At 47.1% G+C, this 19,448-nt stretch overlaps 1 protein-coding gene across 1 annotated transcript; it reads right to left on the bottom strand.

Annotated features, from left to right (window-relative positions):
- Positions 1 to 18,177: 18,177 nt before the first annotated feature.
- On the bottom strand, positions 18,178 to 19,230 carry PLEKHF1 (pleckstrin homology and FYVE domain containing 1). Its single transcript, XM_082269752.1, has one exon. The coding sequence runs from the start codon at positions 19,201 to 19,203 to the stop codon at positions 18,394 to 18,396; it is 810 nt and encodes a 269-aa protein (XP_082125878.1). The 5' UTR covers positions 19,204 to 19,230; the 3' UTR covers positions 18,178 to 18,393.
- Between the last annotated feature and the right edge of the window lie 218 nt (positions 19,231 to 19,448).

Here is a 19,448-nt window from a genome sequence, read left to right as displayed (position 1 = left end):
AGCTGAAAGTTGTCTGCAATGCCAAGGTTGTATTTGCGTTCCTCATGCTCCACCTTTGTTGCACATGCTGTCTAGCAAACATTGAAAACCTTGAAAGGAAATCATGCCCTTTGTACAGGAATTGCTCCTGGTAATCTGACTCGCATACAATGATCTCCTCTACGCGTTCCTCCCCCCCGTAATCCTACTGTATTCCGCATGTGACCGACTGTATCAATATTTGTTTGTTCCATCTGGTCTGTGTGTTCATTGTCACAGAGAACTCCTCCACACTCCACATTCCCGAATCCTGAGCACAATGGCTGGCGCTGAGACCCCAATCCCCCTCGCTCTGCTCATTCCTCTTATGCTAATTATCTGGGCTCGGATCAGCGTGGATTCAACGGGATCCAGAAACTGAGAGTTCAGTAAAAGTCTGTCCTCCATTCCTTGCCATGTGTAAGAAGCTAATACGCATACAGACTACATGGCGTGTTCATGGCCTCTGTCTAATATGGGCTTGGGGGCCCATTCACACAATACATTGTGTTAATGTTTTTTGGGCATTAGGGCGCGCTGTGTTAAAACAGACTTTTGCAAGTGTAGCAGCCTCCTAGGCAGGGGCGTACCGTGGGGTTGAACAGAACGGCGCCCGCCAGGGGCGCAGGCCAAGGGGGGGCGCCAAATCACTGGCAGTGTAGTGTAGCAGACGCAGTGACTTACCGCTCCTCCATTCAGCCTGTGCCCCCGGCGGCTGGCGCCCACCCCCGCTCCAGTCCTGGAAGCCGCCCGGAGGTAGGTGCTAGAAGAGAGAATATAATTTTTGGATCTTTACTGCTTATCAAAGAGATTGCCAGGTAAATTTATATTGCTCCCTGCCTACCAGAGAGCAGGATCTGCTAGTAAGGTCTGCTCATGGTGCTCAGGTGCAACTCAGTTTGTCTGAAGTGTTTCACACTGGTCCAATAGGGAGGCATATTGGACAGTAGGAGGAAACCTGACAAATGAGTGCAAAGAGGTATTTAGTACAGCCCTGGTGATTGGCAGAAGAAAGTGCCTCAGTGCATGCTGGGTGACTGTATAAATGCCAAGGGCACATGTGCTCTGGATTTTTCAGCTGGAGAGCAGGGTCCCGAAGGGAGGGGGTGGCTGCCCCTCCTCTGTAGAAGCTGCCATGTGGCCTCAGGTTTTTTTTTTTTTTAAGTGGTGTGTGAAACACACTCGAACTAACACCCGGTGCATAAAAAAGTGCACACACGCAAACGTGAGACACAAAAATGGCACTAGGCGTACACATGGTCCTCCTCCGAGAAGGAAGGGCCCTGACCCTGATCCCCTGGGGCGCAAAACTTCTGACAGGGATTGAGGTACTCACTATGGCCTGCCCAGCCGAGACCAGGCAGACCCCGTTCTCCGGGAGGACTGCCAAAACAGCCCACCCCAAGTACTAGGTGGGGCTCCCCCGAAGGGAGACCCCATGAGAGAGGGCGAACTAAGCCAGAAGGCCATATCCACTCACAAGACTTTCAGGGCAGGCCAGAGAACCTACGCCGTACTTGTCGTGCAGTGACAACCAAAAAGGGACAAACGTGAACACATGACAAATAAAAAGAGTGGGGAAAGGGAAGTGGAGAAGTGCTGGTAGTGTCAAGGTGCAATACCTTGACAGGCCCCTCGGCCAGGAATAAAAAATTCCTCTGGTCCTAGCCAAAAGGCCCATACCAAGAGGTAGGTGCGGAACAAAGTGTGTATGGTGCAGTGACCAAGGTGCCAAAAACTCAAGGTGAGCTGCCCCTCACCAGTGAGAATTACGGCACCCCTGGGCTGCCACCCCAGGGGCACATACACCACGGACTTCTTTCGGTCCCGGCCTTGGTCGACCTGAGGGCTGGAGAGTCAGAGAGGCCGGAGGTCCTGCTGAGCTGACTGAGGGGGAGACACTGGAGAGGATCTGATTCTGCCTACAGTGAGTACAGATCTGTGTCATGGGGCCTGTCCTGAGGAGGGCCATCCCTTCAGAGGAAGAGTCAGTGTATGGGTGTCAGTCAAGGGAATGCTAGAGAGTATCCTGAAGATAAAGTAGTTGCAACAAGTCTGCTGCTAGAGAGAGCAAAAGGACTTACAGCCCATTCACACTGCCGCGACAGGATTTTGTGGGGCGACCTGTGAAGTCCCGTGCACAGCGACCGAGGCGCGACTTGCACGGACTTCATATAATTGAAGTCAATGCAAGTCGCCTCCAGGTTGCCCCAAAGTAGTACAGGACCCTTTTTCTAAGTCGGAGCGACTTGTGTCGCTCCTATTAGAACGGGTCCTGTACTATTCAATGGCGAGCGACCGACCGCGACTTGTCAGGCGACCAAGTCGCCTGGCAAGTCGCGCTAGTGTGAATGGACCCTTAATTCTTCCATACAAGTGGCAATAATCAGTGTGTCTGCTTCCACAAATAACCTGGTGGGGCCAAGTGAGAGTTGTCCTACTGTAACTAGTTCAAGTTGGAGTATCCCACCATTCCCTTCTCCCATCCAAGTTCCTCAATAAATACCAAAAAACAAAACCCCTGGATTGTTAGAGTAACGAGGAACTGGGAGTAAGGATGGATGAGTCAACTGTCCCTAAATGACTGTTTGCTGGTAATCAGAGGAGACCCAAGAAGCCATCACACAGCAAGCCCTATGGGGGACAGTGCTACACAAGCAAAGTGCAATGTCCTCTCATTAGTCTGACCCCCCCCTGCGCCGGAGTGTCCCGGGAGACGAGATCCTCAGCTTTCCCATGATCTTTCCAGAAGGTCCGTGACTTCCTCTGGGTCAGCTGAGGGTGTACGGTTCTGTTTATGGAGGTTTTCTAACATTGGTTGTACTCTATTGACTTTTGTCTTTTTTCAGACTGACTAAGGCCCTGTTCACATCTGAGCAACGCGAGAGCATTGCGTTTTCCCTTTTTTTTGCATGTTTCCGGCGCGATATGTAGGGCAGCCTTTTCACTAGCCATAACTTTATGGCCATTCACCTAATATTGAGTAAGTCCCTATTTTGCCACCAAAACAGCCCTGACCCTTCAAGGCATGGACTCCACTAGACCTCTGAAGGTATGCTGTGGTATGTGGCACCAAGCCGTCACTAGCAGATCCTTTAACCTTTTGCCTACCGGGCACATTCACCCCTTCCTCCTCAGGCCAATTTTCAGATTTCCCCACTGTTGCACTTTGAACGGCAATTGCGCAGTCATGCAACACTGTACCCAAACTACATTTTTATTATTTTTTTTCACACAAATAGAGCTTTCTTTTGGTGGTACTTAAAGCGGAGTTCCACCCAAAAGTGGATGCGCAGTAGGAAACCGCCTGTGAAGCCGCAAGGCTTCACTGCCGGGTTCCCTTACCGTCAATGGCGGCGGCAGCACCTGACAGCCAATGGAAACATCGGCTGCGGTGCCAACATCGCTGGACTCCAGGACAGGTAAGTGTCCTAGTTTTAAAAGTCAGCAGCTACAGTATGTGTACAGTGTGTGTAGCTGCTAACTTTTAATTTTTGGAGGGGGGGGGGGGGGCGGAACTCCGCTTTAATCACCACTGGGTTTTTTTTTTTGCTAAATAATGAATAAAGCCAAAAACGAAAAGACAAAAAAAAAATGTATAGTTTGTTATAAAGCAAACTGATGTGCGCTGATGAGGCTGCACTGATGGGCATTGATAGGCTGCACTGATGGGCACTGATGAGGTGGCACATATGGCCATTGAAGGGCACTGATAGGCTGCACTGATGAGGCAGCACTGGTGGGCACTGATGAGGCAGCACTGGTGGGCACTGATGAGGCTGCACTAATAGGGGGCACTAAAGGGCATTGATAAGCAGCACTGATAGGTGGCACTGATGAGGCAGCACAGGTGGGCACTGATGAGGAGGCACTGGTGGGCACTGATGAGGCTGCACTAATAAGGGCACCAATAGGCATTGATAGGCAGCACTAATAGGTGGCACTGATGGGCACCGAAAGGTGGCACTGATAAGTGGCACTGATGGGTGGCATTGATGGGCACTGATAGGTGACACTGATCGGGAGGCACAGAAGGGCACTGATTGGCAGCACTGACGGGCACTGATTAGCAGCACTGGTGGCCACTGATTGGCAGCACTAGTGGGCACACATTGGCAGCACTGGTGGGCACTGGTTGGACTGCACTGATAATCAGGACACTGATAGTTAGAGCCCTGATTATCAGTGTACATATCCCTTTTAGAGAAGCCAGTTATTGGCTCTTTTCTCCAAACCTCATACTGACAGCATAAGGAAAGGGGAGCTGATAACCGGCTTCTATTTACTTCTGTGATCAGCTGTGATTGGACACAGCTGATCACGTGGTAAAGAGCCTCTATTTGGCTCTTTACCTCAATCTGTGGTCAGCAGTGTCCTCCGGCGGCCTCCCAGCACTAGCCACCCACGATGTAGCCGTCATTCGGTTATAGTGCGTTCGTCAAGTTGTTAAAGTGGTCTTAAAAGTTTGGCTTAAAAAAAACCCAAAACAAACATGTTATACAGTATTTACCTGCTATGTGAAATGGTTTTGCACAGAGCAGTCCCAATCCTTCTCTTCTGGAGAATTTGGAGGCCAAGTCAACACACATCAAGCTAATATTTGTGTTCCTCAAACCATTCTTGAACCATTTTTGCAGTGTGACATTGCACATTATTCCACTGCCATCAGGAAATACCTTTTCCATGAAGGGGTGGACTTGGTCACCATTAATGTTTAGGTAGGTGTCAAAGTAACATCCACATACAGTAAATGGCAGGACCCAAGGTTTCCCAGGAGAACATTGCTCAAAGCATCACACTGCCTCCACCGTCTTGTCTTCTTCCCATACTGCATCCTGGTGCCATCTCTTCCCCAGGTAAGTGACACACACACCCGGCAATCCACATGATGTAAAGGAAAATGTGATTCATCAGACCAGGCTGCCTTCTTCCATTGCTCTGTGGTCCAGTTTTGATGCCCATTGTAGGCACTTTTGACTGTGGACACGGGTCAGCATGGGCACCATTACTGGTCAGTGGCTACCAATGGCGACTGGTGCTCCATGGGCGGGGGGGGGGGCGTCAGACACACCACACCATATCCCCCCCCCCGACCACACCAACTGCCCCCCCGGACCACACCAGCTCGCACACCGTAACAACCCCCCCCCCCCCCCCCCGTCGCCGGCTCACTCACCCTGGACTGAAGTGGTGGGCAGGTGGCGGCGGCTTCCCCTGTGTCTCCTCCCTCTTCCTTGACCAATAGCATGGCCTCTCCTTTCGGCCAATAGGGAAACAGGTCTCAGAACCCGCTTCCTATATGGCTGGGAGGAGGATCCGTGTGATAATAGTGAATATTCATTCGCTATTGTCACACAAATGGGTGGGCTCAGGGCACAGTGCTCTGCGCCCCCCGAGCCCATCCTTTTTTGAAGCCTATTAGAGCCTCTGGCTTTAATCACGTGCTTAAAAAAAAAAAACCCATTGGAATCCATGCGTCCGGTGCCCTGCATGTAGATTAGGGGGCCGGACGCATGGATATGGGGGGTGGCGCCCCTGCACCCCCAATGCATCAGCCGCTACTGGTGGCTACACAGCCCCATACACAACAAATTGCCATTAACATTTTTTCTGATTTCAACACATCAACTTCAGGGACAACATGTTCACTTGCTGCCGAATATATCCCGCCCACATTCAGATGCCATTGTAACGAGATAATCAATGTTATTCACTTTACCTGTGGTCATAATGTTGTGGCTGATCGGTGTGTGTATACATTGTCCTTTATGGGCCATACACACTATAAGATTTTCTGAAGAAGTTTTCCTTTAGACTTACCAAAACCAGATAATATGAGGTCAGACCTAAACACTTTCAATTTGTATGCAATCTGGCAGGCCCTTGCACTACATAGAAAAGGTAAATCTGAAGGAAAAAGTCTTCAGAAAATCTTATAGTGTGTATGGCCCTTAGTTTTGCAGTAATATATAAAAGGAAATTGATGAGATAATTTGTACTGAGAAGATTTCTTTCATATTTTTCCCCCAAGAAACAAAGCGATTATTTGCTGAGTTTATAACGCCCCATCGTGGTGTTTGGCAGCGGCGAGCATCCAATCCCTGAGAGCTCCTCAGGGCGGCTCAGGAACTTTTCTAATCATTTATTTCACTTTATTATTTTTTTGTGCTGCTAATTCCCACCAGACCGGCCATGGCCCAACGCCCGAATCCAGCGCCAAACCCCCTGAATGGATTTTGCAGAGCCGTGTCTTGTGACAAGCAGAGCTCCAGCCAGAAGAACAACCAGACCAGAGGACGGAGGAGGTTATAATCCGACAGATCAATCTACAACAGAAACCAGCCACACACTTTACAATCTCATTGTACAATCCCCTATGGAGTGAGGGCCGGCCTGTTTGGATGTATAGCCCCCGGCCTAAGTAGTTATTAATAAATGTAATAGTGACTGTACAGGGATTGTATAACCAGACCGTCAGGAGGGGGAGGGGATCTGAGTAAGGAAGGAAAAGCTCGGCTCTCATCATGGAATAGCAGCTTACACTGTTTAGCACTATGTAAGCTGTACTGCCTGTATAATGGCCAACAGGGGGCGGGCTCAGACACATTGTACTGGTTGTCATTTGTTATTGACTATCTATCTCTCTATCTATCTACCTATTGATCGATGGTTGTCTGTCTGTCTGTCTGTCTGTCTGTCTGTCTGTCTGTCTGTCTGTCTGTCTGTCTGTCTGTCTGTCTGTCTGTCTGTCTGTCTGTCTGTCTGTCTGTCTGTCTGTCTGTCTGTCTGTCTGTCTGTCTGTCTGTCTGTCTGTCTGTCTGTCTGTCTGTCTGTCATCTATATATCAATTGATCTACCTATTAAACAATTATCTATCTATCTATTGAGTATCTATTTATTCATCTATTTCATCTGTCCGTCCGTCTGTCTGTCTGCCCCGTCTACCTATTCGTCCATCCGTGATAAGGGGATTTAGAGTTAAAGGCCAGTCCACCCAAACATGACAAATAATTTACAGTTGTAGTCAGATGCCGCTGAGTTTGGAATATTATCACACCCCAAAGGCCGGCACTGGTGGGAACTCCTCATAATGGGCACAGCGGGTGTACAGACCCGGGAACTCAGCACAGGGATGGTGGGGACTCCTCATATTGGGCATAGCAGGTGTACAGACCCAGGGACTCAGCACAGGGACGGTGGAAACCCCTCATAATGGGTACAGCAGGTGTGCAGACCCAGGGACTCAACACAGAAATGGTGGGGACCCCTCATAATGGGCACAGCGGGTGTACAGACCCAGGGACTCAGCACAGGGATGGTGGGAACCCCTTATAATGGGTACAGCAGGTGTGCAGACCCAGGGACTCAACACAGAAATGGTGGGGACCCCTCATAATGGGCACAGCGGGTGGTGGGAACCCCTCATATTGGGCACAGCAGGTGTGCAGACCCGGGAACTCAGCATAGGGATGGTGGGGACCCCTCATAATGGGCACAGCAGGTGTACAGACCCGGGAACTCAGCACAGGGATGGTGGGAACCCCTCATAATGGGCACAGCAGGTGTACAGACCCGGGAACTCAGCACAGGGATGGTGGGAACCCCTCATAATGGGCACAGCAGGTGTATAGACCCAGGAACTCAACACAGGGATGGTGGGGACCCCTCATAATGGGCACAGGGGGTGTACAGACCCCGGAACTCACCACAGGGATGGTGGTGACCCCTCATAATGGGCACAGGGGGTGTACAGACCCCGGAACTCACCACAGGGATGGTGGGGACCCCTCATAATGGGCACAGGGGGGGTACAGACCCCGGAACTCACCACAGGGATGGCGGGAACCCCTCATAATGGGCACAGCAGGTGTGCAGACCTGGGAGCTCAGCACAGGGATGGTGGGAACTCCTCATAATGGGCACAGCAGGTGTACAGACCCAGGAACTCAGCACAGGGATGGTGGGGACCCCTCATAATGGGCACAGCAGGTGTACAGACCTGGGAAGTCAGCACAGGGATGGCAGCAAAAGATTCCCAGAGATAGAGAGAATGACTCCCCATCCACGGGTAATATTGGGTGTTGGGTGGATTTTCCCTGTGTGGTGGAGGAATATGACACCACATTCCTCTGTACTATTCTCATTATTATGTCTTTTCCTTCCAGAAAGTCTTTTCTTCTACGGATGACCTTAGGGCCCCTTTCACACTTGTGCGACTCGTCCTGTGATTTGGGGTTGCAAAGTCACATGAAAAGTCATACTCCATCATTTCCAGTAAGTACCATTCATATCTGTGTGACTTCAAGTTACAACGACTTAAAAGTAGTCCCTGCACTACTTTGGTGTAACTTTGATGCATTTTTGCGGTCCATAGACATAGGCATTGCTTCAAGCGCAGTCAAAATTGCGGCAAAAAATCATGGCAAAATCGCACAACTTTTAGGTCGCACAAGTGTAAAAGGGGCCTAAGGTTTATCATAGGCTCTGAGAAATTCCTTCTTGTGCATAACAACCAGATCTGTCACTAATCCTCACCTGCCAGTAACACTGTGCGCATACTTCTCGGAAGTCCCTGTAAAATCTAAAGATAGAAATCATCTCTTGTAGCCGCGATCTTCCCACAGGTAACGCTGGAACTTCTGTTTTTTCTGATGCAAACAGGAAAGAAAAAAAAGTGTTTTGTTAATTTTTTTTAACTTCAAAGCTGAACTCAGGGATCAGTAAAATATCATCCAAATCCATCCATCATGTGGATTCTTCTAGAATCTCGGTGAGCTTTGTGTATTTCTTCCAGATCTGTGCAGTAATCCAGTGTGAGACTTCCTGTAATAAAGACCGCTCACTGCTGCTCTCTCTCCTTGTGCAGGGGGACTGGTCTTGTCTCCGCCCCTTCTGTAGTTATCAGCACACAGCTTGCCGTGGGCAGAACCTGCTTAGCCCTTCCCACATCTCTGCTCTACCTGGGCAGGGTGACTGGTCTTGTCTCCGCCCCCTCCTGTAGTTTTCAGCACACAGCCTGCGGTGGGTGGAGCCTGCTGAGCCCCTCCCACATCTCCGCTCCCTCTCCCTGTGCAGGGTAACTGGTCTTGTCTCCGCCCACTCCTGTAGTTTTCATTAGTGGGTGGGGCCTGTTGGGCCCCTCCCACAGCTCTGTTCTCTCTCTCTTTGTGCAGAGCGACTGTTCTTGTCCCTTCCCCTTCCAGTAGTTCTGAATAGTTTTCTGTAGTGGGTGGAGCCTGTTGGGTCCTTCCCACAACTCTGTTCTCTTTCTTTGTGCAGGGTGACTGGTCTTGTCTCCGCCCCCTCCTGTAGTTTTCTCTGCGGTGGGTGGAGCCTAATGAGACCTTGCCACATCTCTGCTTTCTCTCCTTGTTCAGGGTGACAGGTCTTGTCTCCGCCCACTCCTGTAGTTTTCTGTAGTGGGTGGGGCCTGTTGGGCTCCTCCCACAGCTCTGCTGTCTTTCCTTGTGCAGGGTGACTGGTCTTGTCTCCACCCCCTCCTCTAGTTTTCAGCACAGCCTATGGTGGGCGGAGCCTGCTGAGCCCCTCCCACATCTTTGCTCTCTCTCCCTGTGCATAGTGACTGGTCTGGTTCCTGCTAACTCTTGTAGTTTTCTGTAGTGAGTGGGGCCTGTTGGGCCCCTCCCACAGCGCTGTTCTCTCTCCCTGTGCAGGGTGACTGGTCTTGTCTCCGCCCCCTCCTGTCGTTTTCTCTGCGGTGGGTGGAGCCTGCTGAGACCTTGCCACATCTCTGCTTTCTCTCCTTGTGCAGGGTGACAGGTCTTGTCTCCACCCACTCCTGTAGTTTTCTGTAGTGGGTGGGACTTTTTGGGCCCCTCCCACATCTCTGCTTTCTCTCCTTGTGCAGGGTGACTGGTCTTGTCTCCATACCCCTTCTGTAGTTTTCTGTAGTGGGTGGAGCCTGATAGGTCCCTCCCACAGCTCTGCTCTCTGTATGGACTATGTACAGCACAGTAATGATGTCACCGATGCTTTTACAAGGTAATATCTGGGTTTGCAAAGGCATTTGGTGCACACAAAGTGCATCTTTGTCCCTGCACAGAGGTAAAAGTTGCACACTGAATTACTGCACAAATCTGGAGGAGATACACAAAGCACAGCAAGATTGAAGAAGAAAAAAACATGAGGTACTGTATTTAGATGATATTTACTTATCCCATAGAAAATAATACTTATCAGGCAGTGAGTCCTGCAAGAGTTTGCAATGTAAACATGTGAAAGATAAACACCAGACAGACCGGTTAGGGAGGTGCAGTTGGAACTCATTTTTCTGTTGTGTAAATTGTGGTAATAAACAGATTTATTAGTATTTAACCACTTAAGCCCCAGAAGATTTTACCCCCTTCCTGACCAGGTCCTATTTTGCGATTCAGCACTGCGTGACTTTAACAGACAATTGCGCAGTCGTGCGACGCTGTACCCAAATAAAATTGATGTCCTTTTTTTCCCACAAACAGAGTTTTCTTTTGGTGGTATTTGATCACCTGTGCGATTTTTATTTTTTGCGCTATAAACAAAAAAAAGCGACAATTTTAAAAAAATATTTTTCACATTTTTTTATATGAAATTCCCCCCAAAAAATGTAAAAATCAAAATTTTTTAACATTTTAGGCCAATTTGTTTTCTTCTACATATGTTTGGTAAAAAAAAAATTGCAATAAGCGTATTTTGATTGGTTTACACAAAAGTTATTGCGTTTACTAACTAAAGCCTCGTACACACGCAACGAATTTCCGCCGACCGGTCATTCGTCTTTTGTCCAGAGTGGTGTCTGTTGGTTGGAATGTGCTCTAGACTGCACACGAATTTTTCCGCACGACAGAATTCTACTTCAGAAGTGATGTCATGTGTTGGATTGCTTTCTTTGTGTTCTTTCTTCTCTGAACATGCCCCAGTCTTGCTCGTAAGATTTTTCCCTGTCGAAATCTGTACTGACTGCACGAAAATCGGCCGTGTTTTGACGTGGACAAAAATTTTATAGCCTGCACACCAGATTTTTTTCAGCCGAAAAGTCGGAGTCGGTTGTCGAGAGCACCATACTAACAAGCCGAAAATCGGCAGATCGGTCGTCGGACGAAAATTCCCGGCCGAATTTCGACTCGTGCGTACGGGCCTTTAGAGAAAGATTTTTTTTCATTTTTATTGTTTTTTTTTTTTAACGAGTAATGGCGGCGATCTGCGATTTTTTTTGCAGGACTGCGATATTGCGGCGGACAGATCGGACCCTTGACTGACATTTTTTACACTTTTGGGGGTACCAGTGACATTACTACAGTAATCAGTGCTATACATATGCGCTGTTACTGTAAAAATGACACTGGCAGGGAAGGGGTTAACTTTATTGGTGATCAGTGGGTTAAATGTATCCCTAGGGGCGTGATTCTAACTATGGGGGGCGTGGCTTGTGATGTAACCACAGAGACTTACGATCCTACATAGCAGGATCATATGATCTCTGCAGTTAGATCAGGGAGAATGACAGGCGGCTTTGTTTATATCAGCCGCCTGCCTTTCTCCCTCTGCAACGGGAGATCGTGGGTGACTGACGGACATCGGAGCCGCCGGTCACTCGCACGGACATGTCAGGGAACGAGCGGGGGCAGGAGCGCGCTCGCCCCCTAGAGGCTCGTAAGCGAGCGGCGTAGTACTACGTCACTTTGCCTGTACGGGGCTGACTGCCGCAGTAAATAGTCGTGCGGCAGTCGGCAAGCGGTTAATGTAGGTTGCATTCCCAGCTCCTCCCCCTCACCTTCTCCAACCATCTCTGACAGATGACATTTCTCAGACCTATTCAAAGTTGCTGGAAAGGTGAGATTCCATCCACGCTGTGTTTGGTTCCTTTCAAACTAGCAGTAGAGTTTACTGCCCCTGAAAAGCAATCCACATTGGATCACTTTTCAGAGGGCTGTGAAATGAGGTTCGCTGACATTACCACCTCCTGATGCTTTTTTTTTTTATTATTTATTGCCGAGTGGCAATTTTCATTGCAGGAACGTGGCATAACTTCAAGCCAAGTATTCTGGGAGCTTCATTTCCAAATGAAATCCAACATTTTCCACAGCCAGTGATGATTTGGGGAGCCATGTCATCTGCTGGTGTTGGTCCACTGTGTTTTATCAAGACCAAAGTCAGCGCAGCCCCCTACCAGGAAATTCTAGAGCACTTCATGCTTCCCTCTGCTGACCAGCTTTATGGAGATGCTGATTTCATTTTTGCTTCAGGACTTTGCACCGCCCACACTGCCAAAACTACCAATACCTGGTCACATGACCATGGTATCACTGTGCTTGATTGACCAGCAAACTCGCCTGACCTAAACCCCATAGAGAATCTGTGGGGTATTGTCAAAAGGAAGATGAGAGACACCAGACCCAACAATGCAGATGAGCTGAAGGCCGCTATCAAAGCAACCTGGGCTTCCATAACATCTCAGCGGTGCCACAGGCTGATTTTCCATGCCACACCGCATTGATGCAAAAGAGCCCCAGCCAAGTATTGAGTGCATACTATTCTGTACACGGTCATACTTTTCAGTAAGCCAACATTTCTGCATTAAAAATCCTTTTTTTTAATTGATCTGGATCTTTAAAATTGTAATATTTTAATTTTCTTAGATACTGAATTTGGGGTTTTCACTAGCTGTAAGCCATAATCTAGAAATTAAAAATAAAGAAATGCTTGAAATATATCACTCTGTGTGCAACACATCTATATATAATCAGTTTCACTTTTTGAATTGAATTACTGAAATAAATTAACTTTTTGATGATATTCAAATTTTATGAGATGCACCCATATACACTTGGCTGCTACCTTTGCAGCTAAAGGGGGCAGCATTTGGGAAAGGGAGGGGGGGTAAAATCACAGCTCAACCATGGGGTTTTGTCACTCCCCAACCACTAATGCGAACAAACCCTTGAAACACTGCTTGCTTTTAAGTGCTAGTTGACCTTTACAGATAAAAATGTATGTAAAAAAAGGTTAACTAAGGCAAGTCATAGATTATACAACTGTCTTTCCTTCCATAGGTGGACGGAAAGAAAATTGCTCAATTCTCCCATCAACACATTCAATGCTGATGGGGGAATCCCACCAGCAGTGTGATTGTGTGTTCACTGTCAGCAGAACACAATGATCACTGCCGACGGCTATAGCTGCCAGCAGTAATCACATGCAAAAAATCCTACAGGCTGGTTGTACTGCAGGCCATCAATAAATCGAACTCAGTACAACCAGCCTGCCCCTAGATGGATTGAATCTTGGCCAGTCCCTGCTGAACCAGCAAAGATTTAATCCACCTATGGCAGGCTTAACACTGGACACCTTCTCCACATTCCCTGTTCCCCGCTGTACTTGCCTCCCTGCTTGTGGAGCTGTTAGCACCCCCATAGCCACTCCCAGCGATCTGGAGATTTAAAATCCCTATTCTTCTCTCTCTTCACCATCAGCACATGACCAATCAGAATTGATTTGGTCCATCCTGGAGGTGCTACACAGAGAAAAGAGAGAAGAATGGGGCATTCAAATCTCTAGATCGCTGGAGCGGCTATGGGGGTGCTAACAGCTCCACAAGCAAGAAGGCAAGTACAATGGGGACAGGGGAGGGTGCCTAGTGTTCGTTCACTTTTACATTTTCCACTTTTACATTTTTTCTTTAAAATGTGAACTAACCCTTTAACTTTTATTATGCCACAGTGTGGAATGCAGATAGAAAAGAAGCTGTGGCGTGGAAGAGAAAAATGTGGACATGTTGCAGATTTTCACACAGCACTTTACCCAAAGGTCACATTAATGTATATACAGGGCACATAAACACTTGGGGTTTATTAACTAAAACTGAGGAGGGGAAAATCTGGCGCAGCTGTGCATGGTAGCCAATCAGCTTCTAGCTTCAGCTTGTTCAGTTATGTTTTGACAATAATACCTGGAAGCTGATTGGTTTCTGGAGCTGCACCGCATATTGCACTCTCCAGTTTTAGTAAATCAACCCCCTTGCGTCTTGAGGATTGGAAGAGGAATAGAGAGCAACTCTCAATATTATGTTACACACATTAAACATGGGACAATATTATGGATTTTATTGCACAGATCCTTAGTGTTACAACATATCTCAGTATACACAATGTCTCAGTATACACAATGTCTAAGTTTACTGCTACACAAGAAAATATAAAAAAGAAAATAGTGTGCTCCTTCCATTACTAATACAAAGGCAGCACGTTTTTTTTTTTTTCTCTTAAATAATAATTATTATTATTATACAGATTTTATATAGCGCCAACAGTTTGTGCAGCTCTCAACAAATAATGTAAAAAAAATTGCAGCACATAAAAGTGTTAAACAAAAATCAAGAAAACAATAATATATATTAAAAGGTTTAAAATACATTTTCAACCCAGCAGAGAACTGGTTAAAGATGGCAGTGTTAGCATTGTTGTGTGGTATTGAACCCAAAAATGTAACATATTACAGCTCACCAATCATAAGGATGTGGTACCTGCATTAGTTTTTTTTCTTTGGGGGGGGTTTCCCCTCTGTTTTCACCCGATGATTTGGCGAGTAACGCATCTACTGTATTAGAGTGCCCCCACTCTGGATGAAGGAGAACAGGGGGCACATGTGGACAGGAGCATTGTCAGTTGGGGGGGGGGGGTGAGTGCTAGATGGACTAGCAGATTTAAATACACTAACAAATTGAAGACAAACTACAGTTGATTTATGGAGGCACTCGGAGGACAATCCATGTGTAGAGGACACTATAATAGGGACACCTAATGTAAGGCGGCACACTTGATGGGGGCACCTGAAGTAAAAGGGCACGCTTGATGGGGGGCACCTGATGTAAAGGGGCACGCTTGATGGGGGCACCTGATGTAAAGGGGCACGCTTGATGGGGGCACCTGATGTAAAGGGGCACTCTTGATGGGGGCACCTGATGTAAGGGGACACTCTTGATGGGGGCACCTGATGTAAGGGGACACTCTTGATGGGGCACCTGATGTAAGGGGACACTCTTGATGGGGGCACCTGATGTAAGGGGACACTCTTGATGGGGGCACCTGATGTAAGGGGACACTCTTGATGGGGGCACCTGATGTAAGGGGACACTCTTGATGGGGGCACCTGATGTAAGGGGACACTCTTGATGGGGGCACCTGATGTAAGGGGACACTCTTGATGGGGGCACCTGATATAAGGGGACACTCTTGATGGGGGCACCTGATATAAGGGGACGCTCTTGATGGGGGCACCTGATATAAGGGGACGCTCTTGATGGGGGCACCTGATGTAAGGGGACACTCTTGATGGGGGCACCTGATGTAAGGGGACACTCTTGATGGGGGCACCTGATGTAAGGGGACACTCTTGATGGGGGCACCTGATGTAAGGGGACACTCTTGATGGGGGCACCTGATATAAGGGGACACTCTTGATGGGGGCACCTGATATAAGGGGACACTGATTATTAGTCATGATCTAAAAGGGGGACTCTGATAGGGACATCTGATATAAGGGGACACAGGTCTACTGCACCCCTATTTTAGATAAGCTAGATTCAGCCCTGGTGGAGACACCCTAAGACAGGAAGTGTGTTACTGGTTGGATCAACAGGTGAAAATAAGAAAACTAATGCAGCCACTACATTTAAGGTTTGGTAAACTACTATATATACATTTTTAGCTTTTTCAGTAAAGGAGAACAAAGAACAGGGGTGAATTCTGCAACTCATAGCAATCAATAAAGCTTCAGTTTTCTGTAGTCAGACAAGTGTACGATCAGTTTGGATTGGTTGCTTTGAGAGAATGCACATTACTCTCCACCTTACTGAACGTGCACGTATTCTATCTCCCATTTTTTATACAGCCTTGCAGATATGACAGCTTGGTGCATTACGGTTAGGTTGGCACGAGAGTGTCCCACTTAAATTCGCTCTAAACCCAATCATTAAATCTCCTCTAAGCCTTAATAATTCAATATTTCAAAAGGTGTTTTTGGTCTTTTTAAATGTGCAGCCTTTATTAAAATAATCCCTGGTGATCCTGCTGGAAGAAACAGGCACTTCCCATTATGGGATGACAGCGGTCTCCCAATTGTGCTCTTGTGTTGTCACCCTGTCACATGCACCCAATGGGAGGCTACAAATGGCCATGTAGACGTATATACTGTATTGCTCTGGGATGGTTTTTTCCAAAGAGCCATTCCAGAGCGATGATGTTTAGCGGACGTTGGAGGGAGCACATGTGATCAGGAAGTGTCTGAAAGATCAGCAGCCCTGAGATACAAAAAGGATGAAGACCTCATGATAGTTGCATGTGATAGGCAATGACGTCAAAGACGAAATATCACTAGTGTTTAGATCTTTAATATTGCTTTGTATGGGATTTATCGTGCAGCTTAACATACAGAAAAAGGGTGTATTCATCAGTTCTGGAGGATCTCAATGAGGAACTTGCTTGCCTGCAGAACAATTACCACCAGGATTCAGTTCCTGCTTTCAGTTTCAAAGAAGGAGGGCTCACATGGTTAGTAATATCGGTTGGTTTTGGAAAGCTTTGCAAATACAGAGCAACACTACCAAAAATGGAATTGACTTGGTTTGGCAGGATTGCAGTAGGGCTGGATTCCTACCCAGGTCCTTATTGGTGCCAATGAGATCTTCAGTGAGAAGGTCTCTGGCAGGGTCTACAGCTTTGCACGCTGGAGGTTAGGACCTGCCCCACTCTACCCAAAAAAATAAAAAGGGAGATTTATATAGATGCAGTTGATTTTTAAATTAGTGGCAGAATTAATCCTTTAGGTACCCATGAACCAGCATGGAACCTGCTAAGACTCACATCTTCATCAAGTAGTTAGTTATTAAGTATAAAGTCCAGTATGAAGCCACTAGTGGAAATTGATTTCTTTTCTTTCGGTGATAGAGAAGTTGTCCTTGCTCAAAACAAAATGGGTCCAGGGACAACTTCTCAGTCACTGAAAAAAAGGTTCCTACATTGGTTAGTGGTATATTGGGTGGCAGTACATCATTGCTATGCATGATGGTCAAGATCTGCTTAAAGAACTGTAGCCCAGCCCTTACTGAGCTTTGTAGCTGCAGACATTATGGAGCAACTCATCCTCCTTCAGAAAAGAAAAAGGCATTCAAGTTAGGTTTCAGGAACTGCTATAACTATGGCGGCTGCTGGACCCTCCAAAAAATGGATAAGACTAAATGGAAAAAGTTTATGTTGGGGAATTTAAAAACACAGTCATTGCTGCTCCCCTGGACCAGATTCTGAGTAAACCTAATACACATAGGAATGAACGAGAGAGGGCACTACCATTTAGGTGTAAGCTGTTTATTGTAATAAAACCAAAATAAAATAATGCACTCACTGTGTAATGATTGTGTTCAACACATCATCAGTGTGGCTGGAATCATCGATGGAACAGCTCTGGGATGCAAAGATCAGCAGGCAAGCGGCTGCTGTTTGCAGAGTGCTGGTCAGAGGAGGTAGAAGAACTGCTGTAGTGCTCTGAGATGGCGCTCAAGCTGTCGCAGTCAGCTCTGCAGCTCCCAGGACTCTTCGGCCCGCAGATGCTGTCACTACTTTCGGTGGCGTTATTATGCATTTCAGGGCTGCACCCCTTTATCAAGCCGAAATAAAAAAGCCTGTTAAAGGAGCAGAGCCCTGAAACGCGTAGCCCTGCCCCCTGAACGTAGTGATATCATCTTTGTACACCTTCATTTGGACCAGAGCCTAGTTGGAGCAGGCTGAAAAGTCCACTGATGACTCCAGCTGCACTGATGACATGCTGAACACATGCATTACCCAGTGAGTGCACTATTTTATTTTATTTGATTTCACTAAACAGCTTACACTTAGATGGTAACGCCCTATCTCTCTTATAGATCAGTTCGATCTCAGCTTTCCCCTATTCCTGTGCACCATCTGGGTTTTTACATTAGAGATTAGAAGCCAGGTAGGCTACAAAGTCAAGTCACTGCGGGGAGGGGGTAGCCAAATGAACTGAGCTGCTGAAATTAAACTAAAAGGATTTATGATGTAAACATTAAGGATACGATTACACACATTGCCTGCAGCTATAGAGATAAGTGGGGGTTTGTTTTAAAGGTCAATATTGCTAATAAAGAATATGTAAAGGTCCTCAGCCTGGCCACAGTTCTACTTTAAGAACAACCCCAAGGAGATCGATATCTGGAGGTCACAATCTGAATAAGAGGTACTTGTTAAGTCTCACAGCCTTCACGTTGTTCTCAAGGGAGCTAAGCAACACACTTGTCTTTTTGCTTAGCCCTTGGGTTCTTAGGTTCTAGAATTGGTGCAAGTCCTTAATAAATATTATAAATCCCAATCAGGCATGAAAGGCTGACCACGATGAAGAGTAAAAGTCCTCATTTGATGGAAAGTCATTGGTCTTTTCTTCATCATTCTCACTGTCGTCTTCACTTGAAGGATCAAACCCTGGAACCTCTCGTTCCGACTCAAGTGCCCTTCTTTTTCGTTCTTCTTCAGCCAACTTTTCAGACATTAGTTTTCTGTGGCAGAGGTTACAAACTCTTAAGGCCTTGGAGGACAACGCTGGTATGACAAACTTGTTTCTCGAGCAGTCCTGACAAACAACAAAGCCACAATTGCGACAGTGGTGTCTACGAGTTATGGCGGTGAACTTGGTGGTAGTACAACGCATACAGATGTCGGTGGCTCTGTCTGGTATCCATGGAGCTGCATGCTTCATGGACGGTCGTCTCCCAGTCTTCTCCATCAACCGGCTGGAACACTCTTTGATGTGGCTGATCCACTCTTGTCTTTCAGTGAAAGAAGCAGCGCAAACCACAAAGGACTTTTTAGATGTTTTTAGCATCCACCGGTTCCTCATATCTTCGCTGTCGGGAAGTAAATCAGTGGTCACATCTTCCAGAGGTATTATGTGTTGGCAGCTGTACTTGACTTTGTTTATGACGATTGTTCCATACACCAGAATGTCGTTAAAGAGGAAGAAGATCCTTGGCTTGGGTTTTTTCCGGCATTCTTTGGTTAGTATTCCTTCACCCACAAGGACTCTTCCTGGGATGGCAAGAGGTTGGCCAGCTGCACCAAAACATGCCTCTACGGCCCCTATTCGCTGAGAGTTGATCTCTGTGTAGGCAAGGTGGTCCACCATGTCTCAGAAGCTACCTAGAACAACAGTGACAGGAGCTTAGCAATGAATTAAATAAAACTAAAGAACCATTAAACAATAGAGTCCTAACAGTTTATGGTGCAGAAGTAATTTATAGTGTAGGACCCACTGACAATGGGGTACTTTGACGTAGTGGTGGGCTTGAGCACGATATGGCCATAAGGTAAGACTAAATCTCAATTTTTACTAATTTTGATTGCCTTGTAAGATAGGATAGTTATTTCTTT

Source organism: Pelophylax lessonae (assembly GCF_965119305.1).
Source record: "Pelophylax lessonae genome assembly, chromosome: 10".
Classification (NCBI taxonomy): domain Eukaryota; kingdom Metazoa; phylum Chordata; class Amphibia; order Anura; family Ranidae; genus Pelophylax; species Pelophylax lessonae.
Note: the sequence above shows the minus strand (reverse complement) of the source record. Positions and strands in the feature narration are given on the sequence as shown.